The 19,336-nt window shown below is 36.6% G+C and overlaps 1 protein-coding gene across 7 annotated transcripts in view; it reads left to right on the top strand.

The window, feature by feature from the left end:
- Nucleotides 1-19,336, top strand: part of LOC139456522 (septin-4-like) — a 119,588-nt gene that overhangs the window by 74,766 nt on the left and 25,486 nt on the right. Inside the window, exon 1 of one of the 7 annotated variants that reach the window (XM_071238283.1) lies at nucleotides 7,425-7,618. The exons of the other annotated variants lie outside the window; for them this stretch is intronic. Coding sequence (XP_071094384.1) covers nucleotides 7,490-7,618 — 129 coding nt within the window. The 5' untranslated portion in view covers nucleotides 7,425-7,489. Of the gene's footprint in view, nucleotides 1-7,424; nucleotides 7,619-19,336 lie in introns of those variants that run through there. 7 annotated transcript variants of the gene reach the window in all.

Raw genomic sequence — 19,336 nt, forward strand, 5'->3', positions numbered from 1 at the left:
ATATGCCCTGAGGCTCCACTGGTCAAGGGTTCTATTGACCATCTGTTGGAAGTAAAGATGGACACATGCTCTGGTGTGTCCCTCTCCTTCCCTCTCTCCTTTATCGTGGTGTCTCTCCGAGAGTCTTTCCCTCTCGTGGTGTGTCTCTCTTTCTGTTTGTCCAGTGAATTTTTGTTTTAAAACACTTGACGACAATGAAATTTTTTTTCAACATTTTTCGGGAAAGATTATCAAAATGGTCAGCTTCTATCATGCATGTATCAATGACAATAGTCAGCTGGTCAAGTGGTCAAGGATGTTACTGACTGGGCCAGACAAGGAAAACATGACATTATTTATTTTCTCACATTCTCTTCATCCGCTCCAGGTGCAAGATGTTGCAAATGTGAATATTTCAAGGTTTGAATTGGGGCGGTCGGGTAGCCTAGTGGACATCAGATGGGGGAGGTCAAAATATTATCAACGCTGTACCAGCTGGTCAAATCATTATAGAATAAACAACAAACAAGCCAAACCAAATCCTTTAAATTTGCTCAAGTTTTTTAAAACAACCAATTTGGATTTTGTGATCTGTTTACAATAATTTTTTTATTGACATTTGATCCAAGCAGGTAGTCATTATAAGTATAAGAATATTTTGAAAATATTTTTCCAATTGATTCATTTCTACCATCAGCTTTTTCGGCAAATCATTCTTCTTCTTATCCGTATCAATCAGATCAATCAGTCTTATGATGTTTAGATTGTTACTTGAGAACAGATTAAATCAGCATTTCTATGGAGATTTTTTTGCAGCCCTTTGGATCATAGTTTGTTGGAGATGACTTTTACACAGGAAATAGTTTGGAGAATAAGGGAGACAACTCTTTGTGTCTTCAGCATCACAGACAATATACCACAGCAAAGTATTCATGGTACCTGTTTTTCTCAGACAAACATGTTTGCTTTTTCAAATCTCATATCTGCCGCCTTAATTCCCATCTCATTTTTAAAACATTGTTTCTGAGAATGCCATACCACATATTCAAAATTGAATTGTTTAAAATTTTACCAAATTTATGTCCGGACCAAATTAGTTAATAGTTTTACAACTTTTCTTCATCACGATGCCAAGTAGCAGGAGGAAAAACAAAACTAATAAAAGAGTTTTAGGATTAATCTGAGGTTCATACAATAACTAAATTATAAACAAAAACATTTATAAACGCAACATTTAACCGTAATTTTTATTCCAAATTTTTGGTAGAATTACCTATAATGAAGAAAATAACTTCATCCGCCTTAGATTTAATTAATGAAATGCTGTATTTGAAAGTTTTCCAATTTTATAAACTATTTGTTTTATTTAAAATCTCACAAGGAAGAGTATTCCCAAATAATCAAGAGGAAACAAACACTGTTAAGGTGTGTCATTTTCAGCTGTCTTGTTACATATGTGAAAACATTTGAAGATCCTGGATTATGTATGCATAATTCTTTCTTAAAGTCAGTTCTTAACATGCAGTCATGATGAAATCCCCTTTTGAAAGCATTTATAATGAATAATTCTTTCCTTGTTTGAAGGTAATAATTTTGTTGTTTCCTTCTGTGTTCATAGTTATAAATATTAAACTTTGAGAATATTAAAATGTAATTCAAATATCATTATTATTAGTTTCACTCATAATAAAAGATTTTATCATTTACTTGTAATTGCAGGTGCTCATTATGCATTCATAGTTCAAGAGTACCGTATTCAACGTAATAAGCACCCCGCTCTAATAAGCTGCCACGGTGACATTTGCTAAGATATTGGCTAGTGGACAATCCCAATTAGCACACCTTCCGATTGATCAATGTACACAACACTTATTCATTCCTGTATGATACACACTCTTGTGTTATATGCACCCTTAATTAAAAATATATCTGTCATACATAAACATTTCAGGCTGTCAGCATAAACCACAAAATTGATCTTTCAACTTTGTTTTTTTCACCAAAATAATATTCTGATAAAAGCCTCCTATATCTAATTTTGAGAGCGCCCCTGGCGCTTATTACATCGAAAATGGTATATGTAATCATGGAATTGATTCATGTGTAACTTCATGGTTATATATATATGGGTCAAACTAATAACTACTATATAATGTAATGTTGTGTACGGTAATTATTATTCAGAAATAGTTTACAACCTGCTATTTCTATTTAAAGATTTATTAATGCTATATAGCTAGAGCTAATGTGCTAGCTAATAATATGAAGTCATGTAATTGTGTTTAATCTCTTCAAAAGCTATATTATGTTTTTTTAGGAAAGACTTATGGTGTTTATATTATATTTTCAGGGCTTATTATTATCATACATATTACATATTTTCTAATAATTACTGCCTTGGATCAGATCATTTTCATTGAGGTAAAGCAGATTTGAATACACTGAGTGAGTGAGTGAGTAAGGTTTTACACCGTCCTTAGCAATATTGCAGCTGTATGTTAGATGAGCTGTATGTTAAATGAGCTGCAGGTTAAATGAGCTGTAGGTCAAATGAGCTGCATTTCAAATGAGCTTTAGATTAAATTAGCTGTATGTCAAATGAGCTGTAGGTTAAATGAGCTGTAGGTTAAATGAACTGTAGGTTAAATGACCTGTATGTCAAATGAACTGTAAGATAAATGAGCTGTAGGTTAGATGAGCTGTATGTCAAATGAGCTGTATGTCAAATGAGCTGTAGGTTAAATGAGCTGTATGTCAAATGAGCTGTAGGTTAAATGAGCTGTATGTCAAATGAGCTGTAGGTCAAATGAGCTGCATATCAAATTAGCTGTAGGTTAAATTAGCTGTAAGTCAAATGAACTGTGGACCACAAGTATTGCGTGAAAATGAGCTGTATGTCAAATGAGCTGTAGGTCAAATAAGCTGGAGGTTAAATGAGCTGTAGGGTAAATGAGCTGTATGTCAAATGAGCTGCATGTCAAATGGGCTGCATGTCAAATGAGCTGTATATCAAATGAGCTGTAGGTTAAGTGAGCTATATGTCAAATGAGCTGTAGGTTAAATGAGATAAGAACCGTTCAATGGAACAATAATTATTACCTTGGTAGTTCATGTTTACAAGTCAAGAAGCATTACCCAAATTGAAGTGTCATGTCAATGGTTCATCGCTAACTTACAGCGTCATAGACCAAACAGATCCATCAGGCTTAAACCACAACAATCTGTCATGTGTCCCTGGCTGATTGTCAAATAAACAAAGGTTAGACAATCTCACAAACTTCAGAAACTCTCTTAAACAGAGCCTTTGACTTGAGCAATCATTGTCTAGGAGAATTTGAGCAGTTGTTAATTGGAAAATGCGCAACACAAATACTTACTTTAATTTAATTTAATAGACAAAGGTCATTTGCCATGTTGCTCTCTGTTGATTGAGGTAATCATCCAGGTTGCAGAACAAAATGATGGTACTCCAGGCAAATAGATGTTGGATGTTAACATGATGTAGCAGGACGTGGAGTCATCCCACAGATCACATCCTTACCTTGTCAGCTTGCTGACAGGGTTAACCTCTTTGGTCATATGGACAAGGCATCTGACCTCGGATCAGAAGGTCCATGCTTCGAATCCCATCACAGAACTCGGAAATTTTATGGAGGCTACATTGGCGCCCAACGCGGGAGGACTGAGCACGTTCATATTAAATTTGAGCAAAATAAGCCTTAGTACCCTACTATGCGGCCCGGGACGTGCCTTCTGTTGACGGGGGAGTATGTAGCAGGGCGTGGAGTCATCCTACAGATGACATCCTTACCTTGTCAGCTTGCTGAAGGGGTTAACCTCTTTGGTCATGTGGACAAGGCCACTGACCTCGGATCAGAAAGTCCGTGGTTCGAATCCCATCATGGGACTTCGAAATTTTATGGCCGCTACAATGACAAGGAGTATTCTGGATAACAATGTCTTGGTTACATACAGAATATTTCAGGGCCACTTCTTGCCCATCAATCACTGGATTGTCTGGTCCAGACTTGATTGTTTACGGACTGTCGTCATATAGCTGGAATATTGCTGAGTGCAGCATTAAACAACAAACAAACAAACAAAACTTCTTGCCCCTTCTTCGGGAGAATTACATGAAAATGATATTATGCTGGACAAACAAACGGATGGTTTGCAAAACACAACCAGGAGGTAGATATAATCTTATCCAGTACTTCAAATAAAGCATCCGGCTATTGTTAATGCTTTTGTGCTGGCCTCAAGTGTACAGGCATGTAGGTCACTCATACATTTCCAGAAAGAATGCCAGGATTTTGGGGAGTAATCTGGTTGAGAGGCTCCCATGAATATTCAACTAAGAGCCCAGACTTGAAAGGAGACTTCCGGAAGAAATGCACCATCATAGACTTGAGCCATCTTCCCAATAACTGTCTGTAGTTGAATCAGGTCTGCCGATTCCTTTCTCCACCTGATTTGGTACTATATTGTTGAGGAGTTTGTTATTCTTAGTCTTTCATGTAAAACCATGCTGATTTTTTTAGTTTGTTGAATATATTTCTGCTCCAATAATTTCTTTTCAAGGTACATAGGCAATCAAGATAAAGTAAATTTATATGGTCCTCTCACCACAGACACACATAAGGAGGCTCACTCACTCAATCACTCACTCACTCACTAAACATCTCACTAAACATCTCACACACTTACAAACATCTCAAACACTTACCGAACATCTCATACACTTACAAACATCTAAAAAACTTACCAAACATCTCAAACACTTACCGAATATCTCAAATACTTACTTAAACATCTCAAACACTTACAAACATCTAAAAAACTTACCGAACATCTCACACACTTACTAAACATCTCATACACTTACCGAACATCTCAAATACTTACTTAAACATCTCATACACTTACAAACATCTAAAAAACTTAATGAACATCTCACACACTTACCAAACATCTCATACACTTACAAACATCTTAAATATTTACTAAAACATCTCATACACTTACAAACATCTCAAACACTTACCAAACATCTCACACACTTACCAAACATCTCATACACTTACAAACATCTCAAATACTTACTAAAACATCTCACACACTTACCAAACATCTCATACACTTACAAACATCTCAAATACTTACTAAAACATCTCATACACTTACCAAACATCTCACACACTTACCAAACATCTCATACACTTACAAACATCTGTAATACTTACTAAAACATCTCATACACTTACAAACATCTCAAACACTTACCAAACATCTCATACATTTACAAACATCTCAAACACTTACCAAACATCTCACACACTTACAATCATCTCACACTTACCAAACATTTCACAAACTTACCAAACATCTCATAAACTTACCAAACATCTCACAAACTTACCAAACATATCACACACTTACTGAACATCTCACACACTTAACAACTCTCTCACTCAACAATATTAACGTCCTCCTCTTGGTTAGTACCTCAGAAGCCCTTCATAAGCTTCATAGAATCTGACTAACCAGGTATAGAACTCCCATCTATCTTGTCCTTCTCTCTCTCAACGGACAATGACATCCATTATTGTGTTTCTGCATGAGCACACCACCACTACCATCGGCCAACATGGTGTGTGCCTAAACACACTTATAGGTCGAGTGTTTACAATGCTCCTAATGACAACAATAAGTCTTTTTACAAAATAAATGACAGATTTATCGGAGTTGCCGCATTTTTGCCCTACAATCCCAATCTTCCCATTGTAGCTGTCAGCTGACCTGAAAATGGTCCCATCTGAAAACAATATGCCTCTTCTTGTAGATGATGGTCGTTAACATTAGGCTCCCAAAATAACAGGCGTAGGTGGAAGCCATCCTCAAGGGGATATTTTCTGATGAGATCTAGTGTAGAGTCCTCTTGATGATAACATTATATGTGATATTACCTTTGTGGTTGGGAAAAGATTATGTATAGCCACTAGGCTTTGGCCATTTTGTCTGACTTAGCGCTCAGTGAAAGCTGATTGGAACTCTAAATCTACTGGCTGTTTCGTGGCTTGAGTGATGCTTCTCCTGCAGAGGGGGCAGTCTGTGGAACATTTAAATCGGAACATATTTGATGTCATTTTTTATAAGTTACATCTTAGGCTGTTACTGGTGTTATCTCGTTTTACAAATTCTGTTTGATTTGGGTTAAGAATGAAATTAAAGCATGGAAATTTGTTTGATATTTTTTTGTTGCAAACATTTTGAACGACACCATGTCTACGTCATATTAACACATTGGATTTGATGGGGGAAAAGGACTTATCCAAAATGATTAGCTGTCTGTAAACAATTATAAAAAAAAAAACCAACAAAAAATAAATTCTCATTTTACCAAGAGTGAAATAAGTTTTCAATTTTGTAACCTCTTAAAAGAGTTTTGTTTGTCTACTCAAATCATTCTTTTCTTGAATTTCAAAATAATATCTTTTAATTTTAAAGTGTACTACTATCTGATTATTCATGGAGGCCAGTATTTGAAATGTCATGGAAGGAAGGATCACCGTTTACAGGTTCAGATGAAGCTGGGATAAATACCAGCCACCGATTTATGTACATTTTCTCCTGGAGGCAACCATGTCAAATACGTTTAACCGATGACCTTTTTTGTCATTTGAGGGATGTGTCTTCAGCTTGACTACAACTGCTGTTAGAAATGATTTTTATTAATCATATCAACAATTTTGAGGGTCTTGTGAGATGGCTTTAACCTTAAACAGATATTCCAGCAATATGTTGTGCAATGTTTCACAGAGAACAGGTATGTTTTCATTGGATTTTGTTTTAATTCCTGGATGATTTTATTGTATTCATATATTCATCATGTATAATAATTCATCCTCGTATCAGATGAGTGAGTGAGTTAAAATTTAACATGGCATAAGCATTATTCCAGCCATATAGTGTCAAGAACAAGTTAATATATTTACAGTTTACTTATTTATGCACAGTTATATTTAAAAACAATTCATGAAATATATTTGAGCATATCATTATCTCTTTGTTTCGGGAGGATATGATAGTCTCATCAATGACTTTCAATTCCTTAAACTAATTAATAAACCATACAATCAATTTCAAGCTGAACTGACATATTGAGTTTCAATCTCAGGCAATGAAGTTACAAAATGGTAAGATTTCATTAGGGGATGCTGCAAGGATATGTATTATTTCAGTATCATTTTATAAATTAAAAAAGAATTATATAAATATTTCCAAACATGTTATTATAAGTCAAGTGGTTAAGGCTACCACTCCCTTAATGTGAATGAGACCATACTAAGCTAGCAGGGCAAAATAATAAATGAGACAACTGTCGCCTGAGGCTACAACCTGACACCCCTACTCCTACATGAGCTGTCCCAACAAGTAACAGTATCAGTGGATCTTCCACCAGCATTGAACAGTGCACAAATGACCTCCTTTAACCAGCTAGTGAAGCTGTATGGATAAGCTCCCCGACCCCACCAGGGTAACTTCCCCCCCTGCCTTCACCCCCAGGAAGGCACCTCCTACCCCTGGGGGGCGACGGCGGTTGACAAGACGGATAAATTACCTGCCGTCCAAATTCAAGGTAATTATGTCAACGTTTCATAATATGAGGCCATGGTGAAAAGACCTCTACTGTGAGAGATGAATGCTTTTGTTATAGGCAGAGGTGTTAGGAACATAACAGTAGCAGGATTAAGTACAAATTATTTTTTAAATTTTATTTAATAGTTTTAATTGTTAACCTAAAACATTATAGGACAAACTTTAACGTAACAGACCTCGATTTTGGTTCCAATTTCAGAAAGTTTTTCAGACTCAGTTGTGGAGCAGATATTTATGGGATGTTAAACTGAATTTTATTTAATGATTAACGTTGAAAATGGTGAAAAATTCTTTAATGTGCCAAGGTTGTATAAAATTCAGTTATCTATTTGTATGCACACATTTTTAAAATAATGTATCATGTCGCATGAATATTTACACTGAACAGACCAGTATAGATACAATCATTCATGCTCTATAAAGTTTATGCAAATTCTGGGAAATTGTATATTTCACAAAGTGATTGACAGCATGACTCAGTGTTGCTGTGACACCAGAACAATGACAGACACACTTTTTCCTTTCTGGTGAGCTTAGACAAGTTTACAGTGGGAGTGTGAACTCATTTCCGTGTCCTTCATTGCTTCCTTGTAGATGAGAGCTGATGAAAGTAAATGCTTCCTGACGATGTAGAAACATGAAATATACTGTCACAGTTCTTTGTTTCAGTCAGGAAGCTGTCATTCTAGTAGTTCTTCCTCCTGCTTTAAATTATATTATATCTTCTAATAGTGGGAATAATTTAAAATTTATTTTAATTGAGTTTTTTTGGTTTATTGAGGAATAATGATGTGTTTATGCTGTCTGCATGATTTATGATTTACATTTGTTGTCTGTTTGGGGGGAGCCTGGTAATTATCAATCTCATTAAAGTCAGATCCTTTACTCCGATATGTTCCAAATCTTATCTTACTTAAAAAATGTATTTACACCCATATGGAGCCCAGAACAGTGCATATTTTAAGGGGGTGGTAGGGTAGCCTAGTGGTTAAAGCTTTTACTCGTCACGCTGAAGACCTGGGTTCGATTCCCGACATGGGTACAATGTGTGAAGCCCATTTCTGGTGTCCCCCGCCGTGATATTGCTGGAATATTGCTAAAAACGGCGTAAAACACTACTCACTCACTCACATATTTTAAGACTGGAAATGGATTCATTTTTTATATTTATTCTCTAGGGCGTGGGAGTCAGTCTAGGTAAAACCATACTGCCTTACCCTATTTCATGATCATTGAAGGAAGCATAATTGCTTCATTGCTTCGGTAGCATTCCTATGCATTCTCAATGTAATCATAAGTCATATAGGTTTCAGTTGCATATATCACATCACTATTTCATTCTGTGGGATAATTCAACAATGACTGCAATCTTAGATTATGCTCATTCAGGGCAACAAACTGATCCTCTCTAGACCCTCACATGTGTAAACAAACACTGGTCCCGTAACATGTTGGCATGCTATTTGTATTGTGTTTTGAGTTTAGTAGAGTAAAATATTCTCAGTAATTTGGTAACTGTTTATCTGGAATGTTGGGTATGAAGTGGACATGGAATGTTTTTATGTATCGAATGTATTGTGTGATTTAATTCCCTTTACTTGGACACCAACACTTGGCTAGGGGGGTTTAAGTATGATTTATTAAATGGTTCAGTATATAACTAGGTTATGCCTTGAACTTGACAAGTTAACATATAATCAATAACCTATTATTAATCTATAGCAATAATTTGACACGACAGAGTATGCACTGTTTGACTTCATCATACAGTCTGTGATATTGATGTAACATTGTGCATTTAATCCATACGATATCAAGTACAGCTGTTTTCAGATATTGCAAAGTCGGACAAAGTGAAAAGTTATGCCTTATGCTACACATAATCAACAAATTTTTCTAATGGCGAGCATGTTTTCTATAAAGTCAAACAGTACTGTACAAGTACAAGCAGACGCATGCACACACACACCTATAAATGATCGAGTCTGGACCTGACAATCCAGTGATTGACATCATGAGCATCGATCTACACAACTGGGAGCTATTACAATGACATGCATCAACCAAGTCAGTGAGCCTGACCACCCTATCCCGATAGTCGACTTACGACAAGCACTCTTATAGTCGCCTTTAACGGGAAGCATGGGTTGCTGAAGACCTACCCTCACCCGGATCCTCACAGGTGTATTGACTATCTTAAGCACAGATCACTCCAAATATGATGTGTATCGAACATAGCTCATATATAGTTTATATCTTCCAATCACATCCAATCCACATCCCATGCCAAGCCCAAAGGAACTTAGACAGTGCCCAGTTCCACAAAGTGATCTTAGTGCATGGCGATTGTAAGCCTTTGTTAAAGTATGGGAGTTACAATCACCTTAGTGCTAAGATTTTTTGGGGGCTCAGGGCCCCCTTCCTCAAAGCGATCGTAGAGCTATGACTGTCGTAAGCCTATGCTAAAGGATGGGAGTTACGATCAACTTAGCGCTACGTTCACTTTGTGGAACGGGGCCCAGGACTAATTAAACACATCCCATCCCAGAAGATGAAATTAACTGATGCAGGATGATATGACTAATTATATATGTCCGTTTTGTTGCCATAGTCTCCATTCTTCTCCAACATTGCTGAGAACATAATCCTGTCACAGGTAAACTGAAACCTTTTCATGGATTGCAAAAGACACAATGAATGGCTGAAAACCATGCAGAATAGAAAGTGTGACACTCGGTAGAATCTTGGCTCACTTAGCGTGGCGGACCAGATCACTTGTGAGTGAGTGAGTGAGTTGGGTTTTACGCCGCTTTTAACAGGTAAAGGAACAAGCCGAACGCCAGGTAGGATGCCACGACGACTGTTAGCAGGTGCTTCAGGGTGGCCATCTTAATGATAATAACCTGCGTTGTTGAACAGCGCATACGATATGAAACCAACATAAAGTCTGGACTAGTTCAAGCAGTTATACACACACCACTCACACTCGTACACACTCAGGTGCATGCACGTCGCTATATGAGTGCAATATACTTAAACACAACCCTAGAACCCATCTTGTATCTTGTATGAGTGAGTGAGCATGGTTTTACGCCACTTTTAGCAATGTTCCAGCAATATCACGGCGGGAGACACCAGACCCTTGTATGAAACTAGGACAGTGACATTGTGTTATAGAATAATACCTAACTGTTATATTTATCTACATCTCAAAACTATTTTTGAAGTTCAATCAGCTTGCTACACTGTCAATTGGTGTGGCTTAGAGCCCATTATAGAATATGGGAACTATTTGTCAAAAGGAAACTGACATTTTTTCTTGCTGCATAATCTTTCAAAGGGAAAACTTGTCACAGCTATGAAACGATTGAGTATGGCGACTGTCACTTTGACACACAGGTGCATGTTTATTTTATCAGATGTAGACTTGGAACCTTACAGCCTGGAGGGCGTTATCTCAACATGACTGTCATGCATGACATAGGGGGGGTCATCTCACAATTTATTCACCCCTTTAATATATCCTTTTTGTTCTTGTCATATTTCTATCTTGGGTTAACATCTAAATTTTAACAAGATATTGAATTATGAATGCTGGTTTTAAACATATTTTGTTGCATTTATTAATTTGTGCTAAGAAAATGTCTATTTGTTAAAAATAAGTTTCTAGATTTGAGATCATCCCTCTGGGATTGAAGTTGACATTACAAACATTTAAGGTGACTTTCAACCTGAAGAACTGCTGTGACAAAATGGGGATGAGATGATAAAATGGGGTAACACGAGACGATCGTGTCGTGATATATACATCAATAACTAGGTGATGTTAGACTGACATATAGTCCCAGAAATTATGTCATCTTATTTAAAAAAATATATCTACAAAATACAAAAAATATAATCCAAATAAGATCCAGAATACACCTTAATTTCAGGAGCTGAATCTCATCTAGACTTGCCAAATCATTCCAGACTTTAGTTGGACTCCTTTTTTTATTTATTCTCTATAGGGACTGCGAGACAGACTAAGGGGATGTGTAAAAGTGTTTTGTTTGTGAGATTGTAATGTGTACATACATGGCCTCTCTTATTGATATTATCTAAGAACCCGAAAACTTAAACACGGGGTATTCTGAACGATAGTTACAGGCTTAACGACTGAATCCATACAATCTAGACCATCTATTGCCCATTCCAGAATGTTCTTTTGTTCAGGTTCCAATTTTTTTATCAAAAATTTGTCAAAATATGTTTCGAAGCGTAGTCGCCAATTTGAAATTAGTGCCGCAAAGCACGAGAAAGCAGCCTTCTGATTGGCTAATGTCGACTTCTTGTCAGTCATTTCATTGGTCGATCAAAGTTCATGGGATGTCCTCAGATCTTTATATCGCGGCAGCGAGAACTAAAATCTCATTTTAATGAGATTGATACATGGCCTCACTTACTGATATTATCTAAGAAGCCATTTGGCTTTTGATTTCATTTTCCTGTAGACATAGCATTGGAGCCAACTTTACATTACATGGAGCCAAATTAGCAAACACAGAGTCAAGTAATATCAGTATAGGATGTTTGTTGTTTTGAAGGTGATTTGGGCCAAGGTACAGTTGTCCGTCTGTAGAGGATGGCCTGAGAATTTTTCAGTTTATGGAAACATAAACGCAAAAACATTGCTTGGTTAGCCAATCAAATGCTTTTATCTATTAAAATTTGGCACGCCAGAAACACATGGTTGTGGGTTCGAATCCTGGTTCACCCCGATTATGTTTCTAGGTTTGTCAGCACCATACCCATGCTCGTGGGTTTCACCGAAGTGGTAAACGTCTGTGACCTGCATCACTTCCGGCTTTCTTCCCACATTAAGCTGACACGCCGCCATATGACTGGAATACTGTTAAAGCGTCATTAAACCGAACTCACTCACTCTTGAACAGTTTGTTTGAAGAAAATATATATAAACATAAATAAGTGATAGTAAAATAATTGGATGAAAATAGTTAACTTACCGTAATTGACGTAATAAGTGCCCTGCTCTAATAAGTGCCCACGGCAACATTGCTAATATATTGGCTGTTGAACAATCCCAGTTAGCACCCTTCTGATTGATCAATGTACACAAGACTTATTTATTCGAGCATAATACGCACTCGTGTGTTATATGCACCATTAATTATGGGCATTTAAATTCTGGAAAATATATGTCATGTAAAATATGCACAGACTTTTCTTCAGTATCATATTAGGCTGTCAGCATAAACCACAATATTACAGATTTTTTAACTCTGTTTTTTTTCTTACCAAAACTGTATTCTAATAAGAGCCCCTTTTTCTAATTTTGAGAGCGCCCTGGGTGCTTATTACGTCGAATACAGTATTAGGGTTTAATGGGGTTTGTGTGAGTACATGTCCTGATCAGTCGTACGATACGATGATGGATACTATATTCATTCTACACATTATGTATGTTCGTGTCACCTGTTTTCATCCAGGATGCAGGAAGTGATATCAAATTACTAGCTATTCATCTTTTGACCCAAGCATATATCAGGTCCACAGTAAACATACAAGCTCTGAATCAAGTGTCAGATATACAATACACATTTATCAGGCCATGACCATTCGACAAAAAAGAGGACAATGTTGATAGTTTGCCAGCGTGAGGTAGAATATTTTTGGCAATGTTTTATAAGTATGCTGTGGAGTTCCATTGTGGATCCATGATGGAGAAATTCCCTTCTTTTGAGGGATGTGACAAGTTGGCCTTTCATTGAATGATTGTTTTATTTCTTCATCATAAGCTGTGATGTGTTGTTGTCGAGTAGTATAATAGAAAAAGAACTCTAGACATGTTTGCTTGGTGTTCCGAATGTGATCATGCTTCGTGTGTAACAGGTTTTCAGACACACATTTCTGATTCAATGTAGTGAGGGAGCTGTTCAAAAGTTTCATTTCTGATTAAAAAAATAATTCCTGAAGTTTTGAGACGTACCCCAACACACTCTAACTTAATTGTATAAATGTTGACATGTTCAGAAAGAAAAACACACAAAGCATTGAATAAATGATATCAACATATGCTCACCAAGAAAGGTTTTGAAATGTTAATCATTCATATATTTATCTAGTTTCTCATGAGAGCATCGTTGGGGCAGGATATGCTTATCTTTTTACAAACATATGTTTCCTTTTTTTATTTGATAGTGAGTCATACACACATGCTCATGATATAATCATACAAAATCATACAATGGACACTGCTTTTTATAGATTTCATATCATTATGAAAAGGTTTTGTCTTTTTTATCTACAATAATGGTGCTGTTTAATGTTAGAATTAAAATATGAAATTAGAGGCTGCCGTTGAACTGTCAACCCCCTTAAATGTTGAATTTTGACAGGTTGAAAACTTGTAAAAAAAAACAGACTTATTTATTTGCGTAGAATACGCAATTAAATTCTGGAAAAATATATCTGTCGTATATAAACATTTCAGGCTGTCAGCATAAACCATGAAATTTATCTTTCAAGGCTGGTTTTTTTCACCAAAATAACATTCTATTAAGAGCCCCCCATTTCTAATTTTGAGAGCGCCCTGGGCGCTTATTACGTCGAATACGGTACATGAGTTTTGACCAAAAGAGTTTGTAATTCATAACATGATACACAACCACTCTCATTCATTGATGTGTGCCACTGATTGTTGTGTGTAGTGTGTACAAACAAACAAACAAACAAACAAACATTCTTAACAGACATCCCTACAGCGATACCTTGTTCTCTACAGAGAGCAGACAAGGTGAAATGAGTTTCTGAAGCCCTTCATACATAGACTGGTTCTTGGGAGGTTTTGCACTGCATCACTTTTATGATATGCAGACTAAGATTTTTGTTTTGATCTATTCTGATCAATTTAGCCATGCTGGGGTGTCATTCAGTTTAGTGCCCTTCTTATAGAGAAGGTTCTGTCGGAGTGATATACCACTAAAAAAGTTAAGGATCACCCAAATCTTTCATATTGCTATATGACAAAAGGTAATCTGTCAGGTCATTAATATGAAAGATTTGAGTAGTCCTGAAGTTGTTCTGTGAAGTGTAGCTCTAAAGAGCTAATGTTATACTGTTACCTGTACTAACTGATGTTAAACCGATCCTGGGTAGAATAGGTCTTCAGCAAACCATGCTTACCATAAAAGGCGACTATTCTTGTCGTAAGAGGCGACTAACGGGACTGGGTGGTCAGGCTCGCTGACTTGGTTGATTCATGTCATGCTTAGATCGATGCTCATGATATCAATGACTGGACTACCTGGTCCAAATTCGATTATTTACACACTGCTATAATATGTAGCTGGAATATTGCTGAGTGCGGCGTTAAAGAACAAAAAAAATATTTCTAAAAATAACCGACGTTAAATAACATTTCTTGTATCTTTTAACTTGTAAAATGAAATATTTGGTGTTGGTTTGCTTTAAAAAACAGAAATGAAAATAAATAAATATGTATTCGTATAAAACCTACACTTGAAGCTGAAATCGATAACAGTCATATCTTCTCCTTTTGAAGAGGTAATTGCTTGTCTCCCCAATTTAATTATCTGATTTTCTGAAGAATTAGCTAACATGAGCAAAATCTTGATCAATCAGAGCCCAAAGAAGTAAAATGAAAAAAGCTGTTCTTTAATTCAGTGGTTCCTCTATAAACAAGGGAACATGTTGTTGCAGCTATGCAAAGCTGGTCTCTCACGTTTCAGTTTGCTTTCAGCCTTGTTTGAAAAAAGTTTTAAATTCTTCAAAGAACGGAAACTTTATCTGTAATGGCTGCATGAGTCCTAGCTAAACACGGAAGTTTGGAGCCAATATTATACAAGTCCTGTTGCTTAAACATCGGCACGTTGACGCTAACTTGACATTTGCTGAAAGTCCTGAGGGAAAATTAGGAAGGAACACGCAAAGTAAAAGTACAAGACTGTTTGAAAAGTTTGAGTAGTATGTAAATAGAAGAATTTGAGAAGCACCTTTAACTTTTGCTGTGTATTTCTTCATAAAAATGGACGGTATTATATGATATATTTCTATGTTTGTTGCTTGTTGTTTGTTGTCTGTTATTTAACGCCACACTCATTAATATTTGATTTATGTTAAACTGGCCTGTAAATAATCAAGTCTGGACCAGACAAACATTTGTGTGGTCGTCACGACGACAGGCAGAGTCTGAACAGCTGATCTAGTTAGTTGCCTCTTAAGACAAGCATGGGTTGTTTGAGCTTCTTGTAACCAGGAATCCCCATGGGGAGTCTTTTTCAATTAGGGTTAATTATATTTAATAACAGAACTGGAAAAGGTATTTGATTATTTTGATATATGACATGATGAGGAGAATGTTATTATTAATTGAAAAGTTGATGATGATGATGATGATGATGGTAGTGGCAGTGATGACGTTGACAATGATGATGATGTGATGGTAGTGGTAGTGATGACGTCGATGATGATGATGATGATGATGATGAAGATGATGATGGTAGTGATGACACCGACAATGATGATGATGATGATGATGATGATGATGATGATAGAGGTGGTGGTGATCCAATCATTTCAATTTCATGAAATGTGAGGCTGACAAATTCATTAAATTTTTTATTTGGGCCATATGTACATGAATTATCAAATACAGTGATTTTCAGTCATCAAGTAACATAGACGACAGCCTAATGATATGTCCATAGCAGTTTTGATTGCATCAGCTATCAAAGTTAAGGAGCAAGTTCTCAAGTTATCATCACAAGACTGCACTTGCTGGCACAGTCAGTTATCTTGATGTCCTGATGGATTGAGTGGAGGATGCAACCTTCACATTCCATAATTCATGTTCTTCCAAAATACTTCACATACAAGGAAGCTCGATGTTAAAGTGGGACAAGTCTCTTACACAAACCCTGCAAGAAAAATATCTGAAACACCCAGGGAAGTCTACATCCCTTTGGCAAGTCTAGATTTCTCCTGAAAATGAAGGGATTCTCTGGGCTCCTTTCTATTATATATCAAAAGACAGTTTCACAAAAAGAGATTTGAAGATATTTTCATTTCAGAGACTAAATGTTTGTGCAAGGTGGGGCTAGATATCAGTCTCATCAAGAATGACTGGCCTGTAAATGAGCAACATGTACCATCATATGTTATTATTGTAAGATGATGTGAGCTTTATAACTTTACCGACTGATAACCTGGTGACGGTGCACCGAACAACCCACTTGTCACGGCAGCTGGAGGTCATCCAGTGCACGCTGGGGTCAACCAGGAAGTAACGCAACACATACCCACACATTTCATTTTACATCTGTCAAAAACACAGAAAATTAATTTGAATATTTTAAATTTAAAAAAAACAACTTTCGAATTCATTTTAAGCACAAATATGTTTAAATGTTCTGATACAATTCCCTGTTGTCTTCTCCTGCATATTTTGAAAATGTTAGCATTTAAAAAAAGAAGAAGTTTTTTATGTAATTTATTTATCCATCAGTTTCTAATTCGGCTCCATTTGCAGACAAGTCATATTAACACCTTTCTCATTTCATTATCATTTCCCATTGTACTGTTGTGGAGATGCACTTGCATATCAGGAATTCATTATCATGCACTCAGGGCATATCATGAACTCATTATCATGAACTCATCATGAGCTAAGGGCATATCATGAACTCAGGGCATATCATGAGCTCAGGGCATATCATGAGCTCAGGGCATATCATGAACTCGTTATCATGAGCTCATGGCATGATGATTCATTATGAACTCAGGGCATATCATGAACTCAGGGCATATCATGAACTCATTATCATGAGCTCATGGCATGATGATTCATTATGAACTCAGGGCATATCATGAGCTCAGGGCATATCATGAACTCAGGGCATATCATGAACTCATTATCATGAGCTCATGGTATGATGATTCATTATGAACTCAGGGCATATCATGAGCTCAGGGCATATCATGAGCTCAGGGCATATCATGAACTTAGGGCATATCATGAACTCGTTATCATGAGCTCATGGCATGATGATTCATTATGAACTCAGGGCATATCATGAGCTCAGGGCATATCATGAGCTCAGGGCATATCATGAACTCAGGGCATATCATGAGCTCAGGGCATATCATGAACTCATTATCATGAGCTCATGGCATGATGATTCATTATGAACTCAGGGCATATCATGAACTCAGGGCATATCATGAGCTCAGGGCATATCATGAACTCATCATGAGCTCATGGCATGATGATTCATTATGAACTTAGGGCATATCATGAACTCAGGGCATATCATGAACTCAGTATCATGACTTCAGCACAAACTATGTTCCCAAACCGATTTAACTGCACAATGAAACACTCAGTAATTGCCTTTTAAAATCTCCACACATACACCTATAGAAACCCACACTTTGTCCTTAAACCATTAAGGTGTATCCAAGAAGAAAGTATCTGCAGTGATGCTAAGAAACTTTGATCTGAAGATATTAAAACCTGAAGCTTCTCACCATCACGTGATTACTGCAGAGTTAATGGTTTTATAACTCTCTTATTCGAGGATACAGTCCTCCGTTGTTTATTATAGCACAGCCATGGATCACGTAAAACGGGAGTAGCAGCCTGTGGATAACTCTTCTGGTATAGAGAGGGGTTTTATTCACCTCAGGTTAATTACTACCTTTGGGGCTTTGTTTTTTTACGATGTTTTTATTGTTACCAATAAAATCAAACGTTGTGTTCACTATTTGACTAACACATGCCATAAGCTAGGCTGTTTGTGATGGTTCAAGGAACTGGTTTAGTCAGTTTGTTTGGAAGAAAAGGGTATTCCATTTCTGTGATGAAATGAGGTTTTTTTGTGTTTAAAGGAGGTTCTGAGGTCAGTTTGATAATGTCTTCGATAACAGATTTGTTGATGTCAAAATATAGGTGTCAAAGAAAGTTTCGTAGATTTCGGAAACAGCGATCAAAGGTAAGTGGACTGAACCATTTTGAAAATTTATCCAGACAAAGTAGAACTTCATCTCGATACTTGATGTGAAAAATAGGATTTCGAGACCTTGGTTGATAAAGTATGCAAAATGATAAACAAATTGAAATTTGATTTTATCGCAATTTCCTTGCTTTTGTTTTAAATATGCAAATTAAATTTTCAAGTGCAATCTTGAACGCGACATTAAACCCCATATCACCCCACCTCACCCGGCTAACTGATTAGCATAATATTTGGAATTCCAAAAAGTGATCGATGAGGCTTCTGATGCATAAAAACTCTTCTTGAAATTTAGGGACAGTGGGGTGGTCTAGTGGTTAAAGCATTTGCTCGTCACGCCGAAGACCCGGGTTCGTTTCCCCTCATGGGTACAATTATGTGCGGCTCATTCCTGGTGTTCCCCGTTTTGAAATTGCTGGAATATTGCGAAAAGTGGCGTGAACCATACTCACTCTCCCACCTTAAGAATATGTCATCCATTAGTATGATTAAAGTTTTGTAAAATTGATGTGATTTTGATAGTGATATCAAATAGTGATATGGAAAATAGGACTTCGAGACCTTGGTTGATAAAGTATGCAGAATGATAAAAAAATTGAAATTTGATTTTAACGCAATTTTCTTGCTTTTGTTTTAAATATGCAAATTAAGTTTTCAAGTGCAAT

This window comes from Haliotis cracherodii, unplaced genomic scaffold (genome assembly GCF_022045235.1).
Source record: "Haliotis cracherodii isolate W230 unplaced genomic scaffold, xgHalCrac1.p SCAF_11, whole genome shotgun sequence".
NCBI lineage: Eukaryota > Metazoa > Mollusca > Gastropoda > Lepetellida > Haliotidae > Haliotis > Haliotis cracherodii.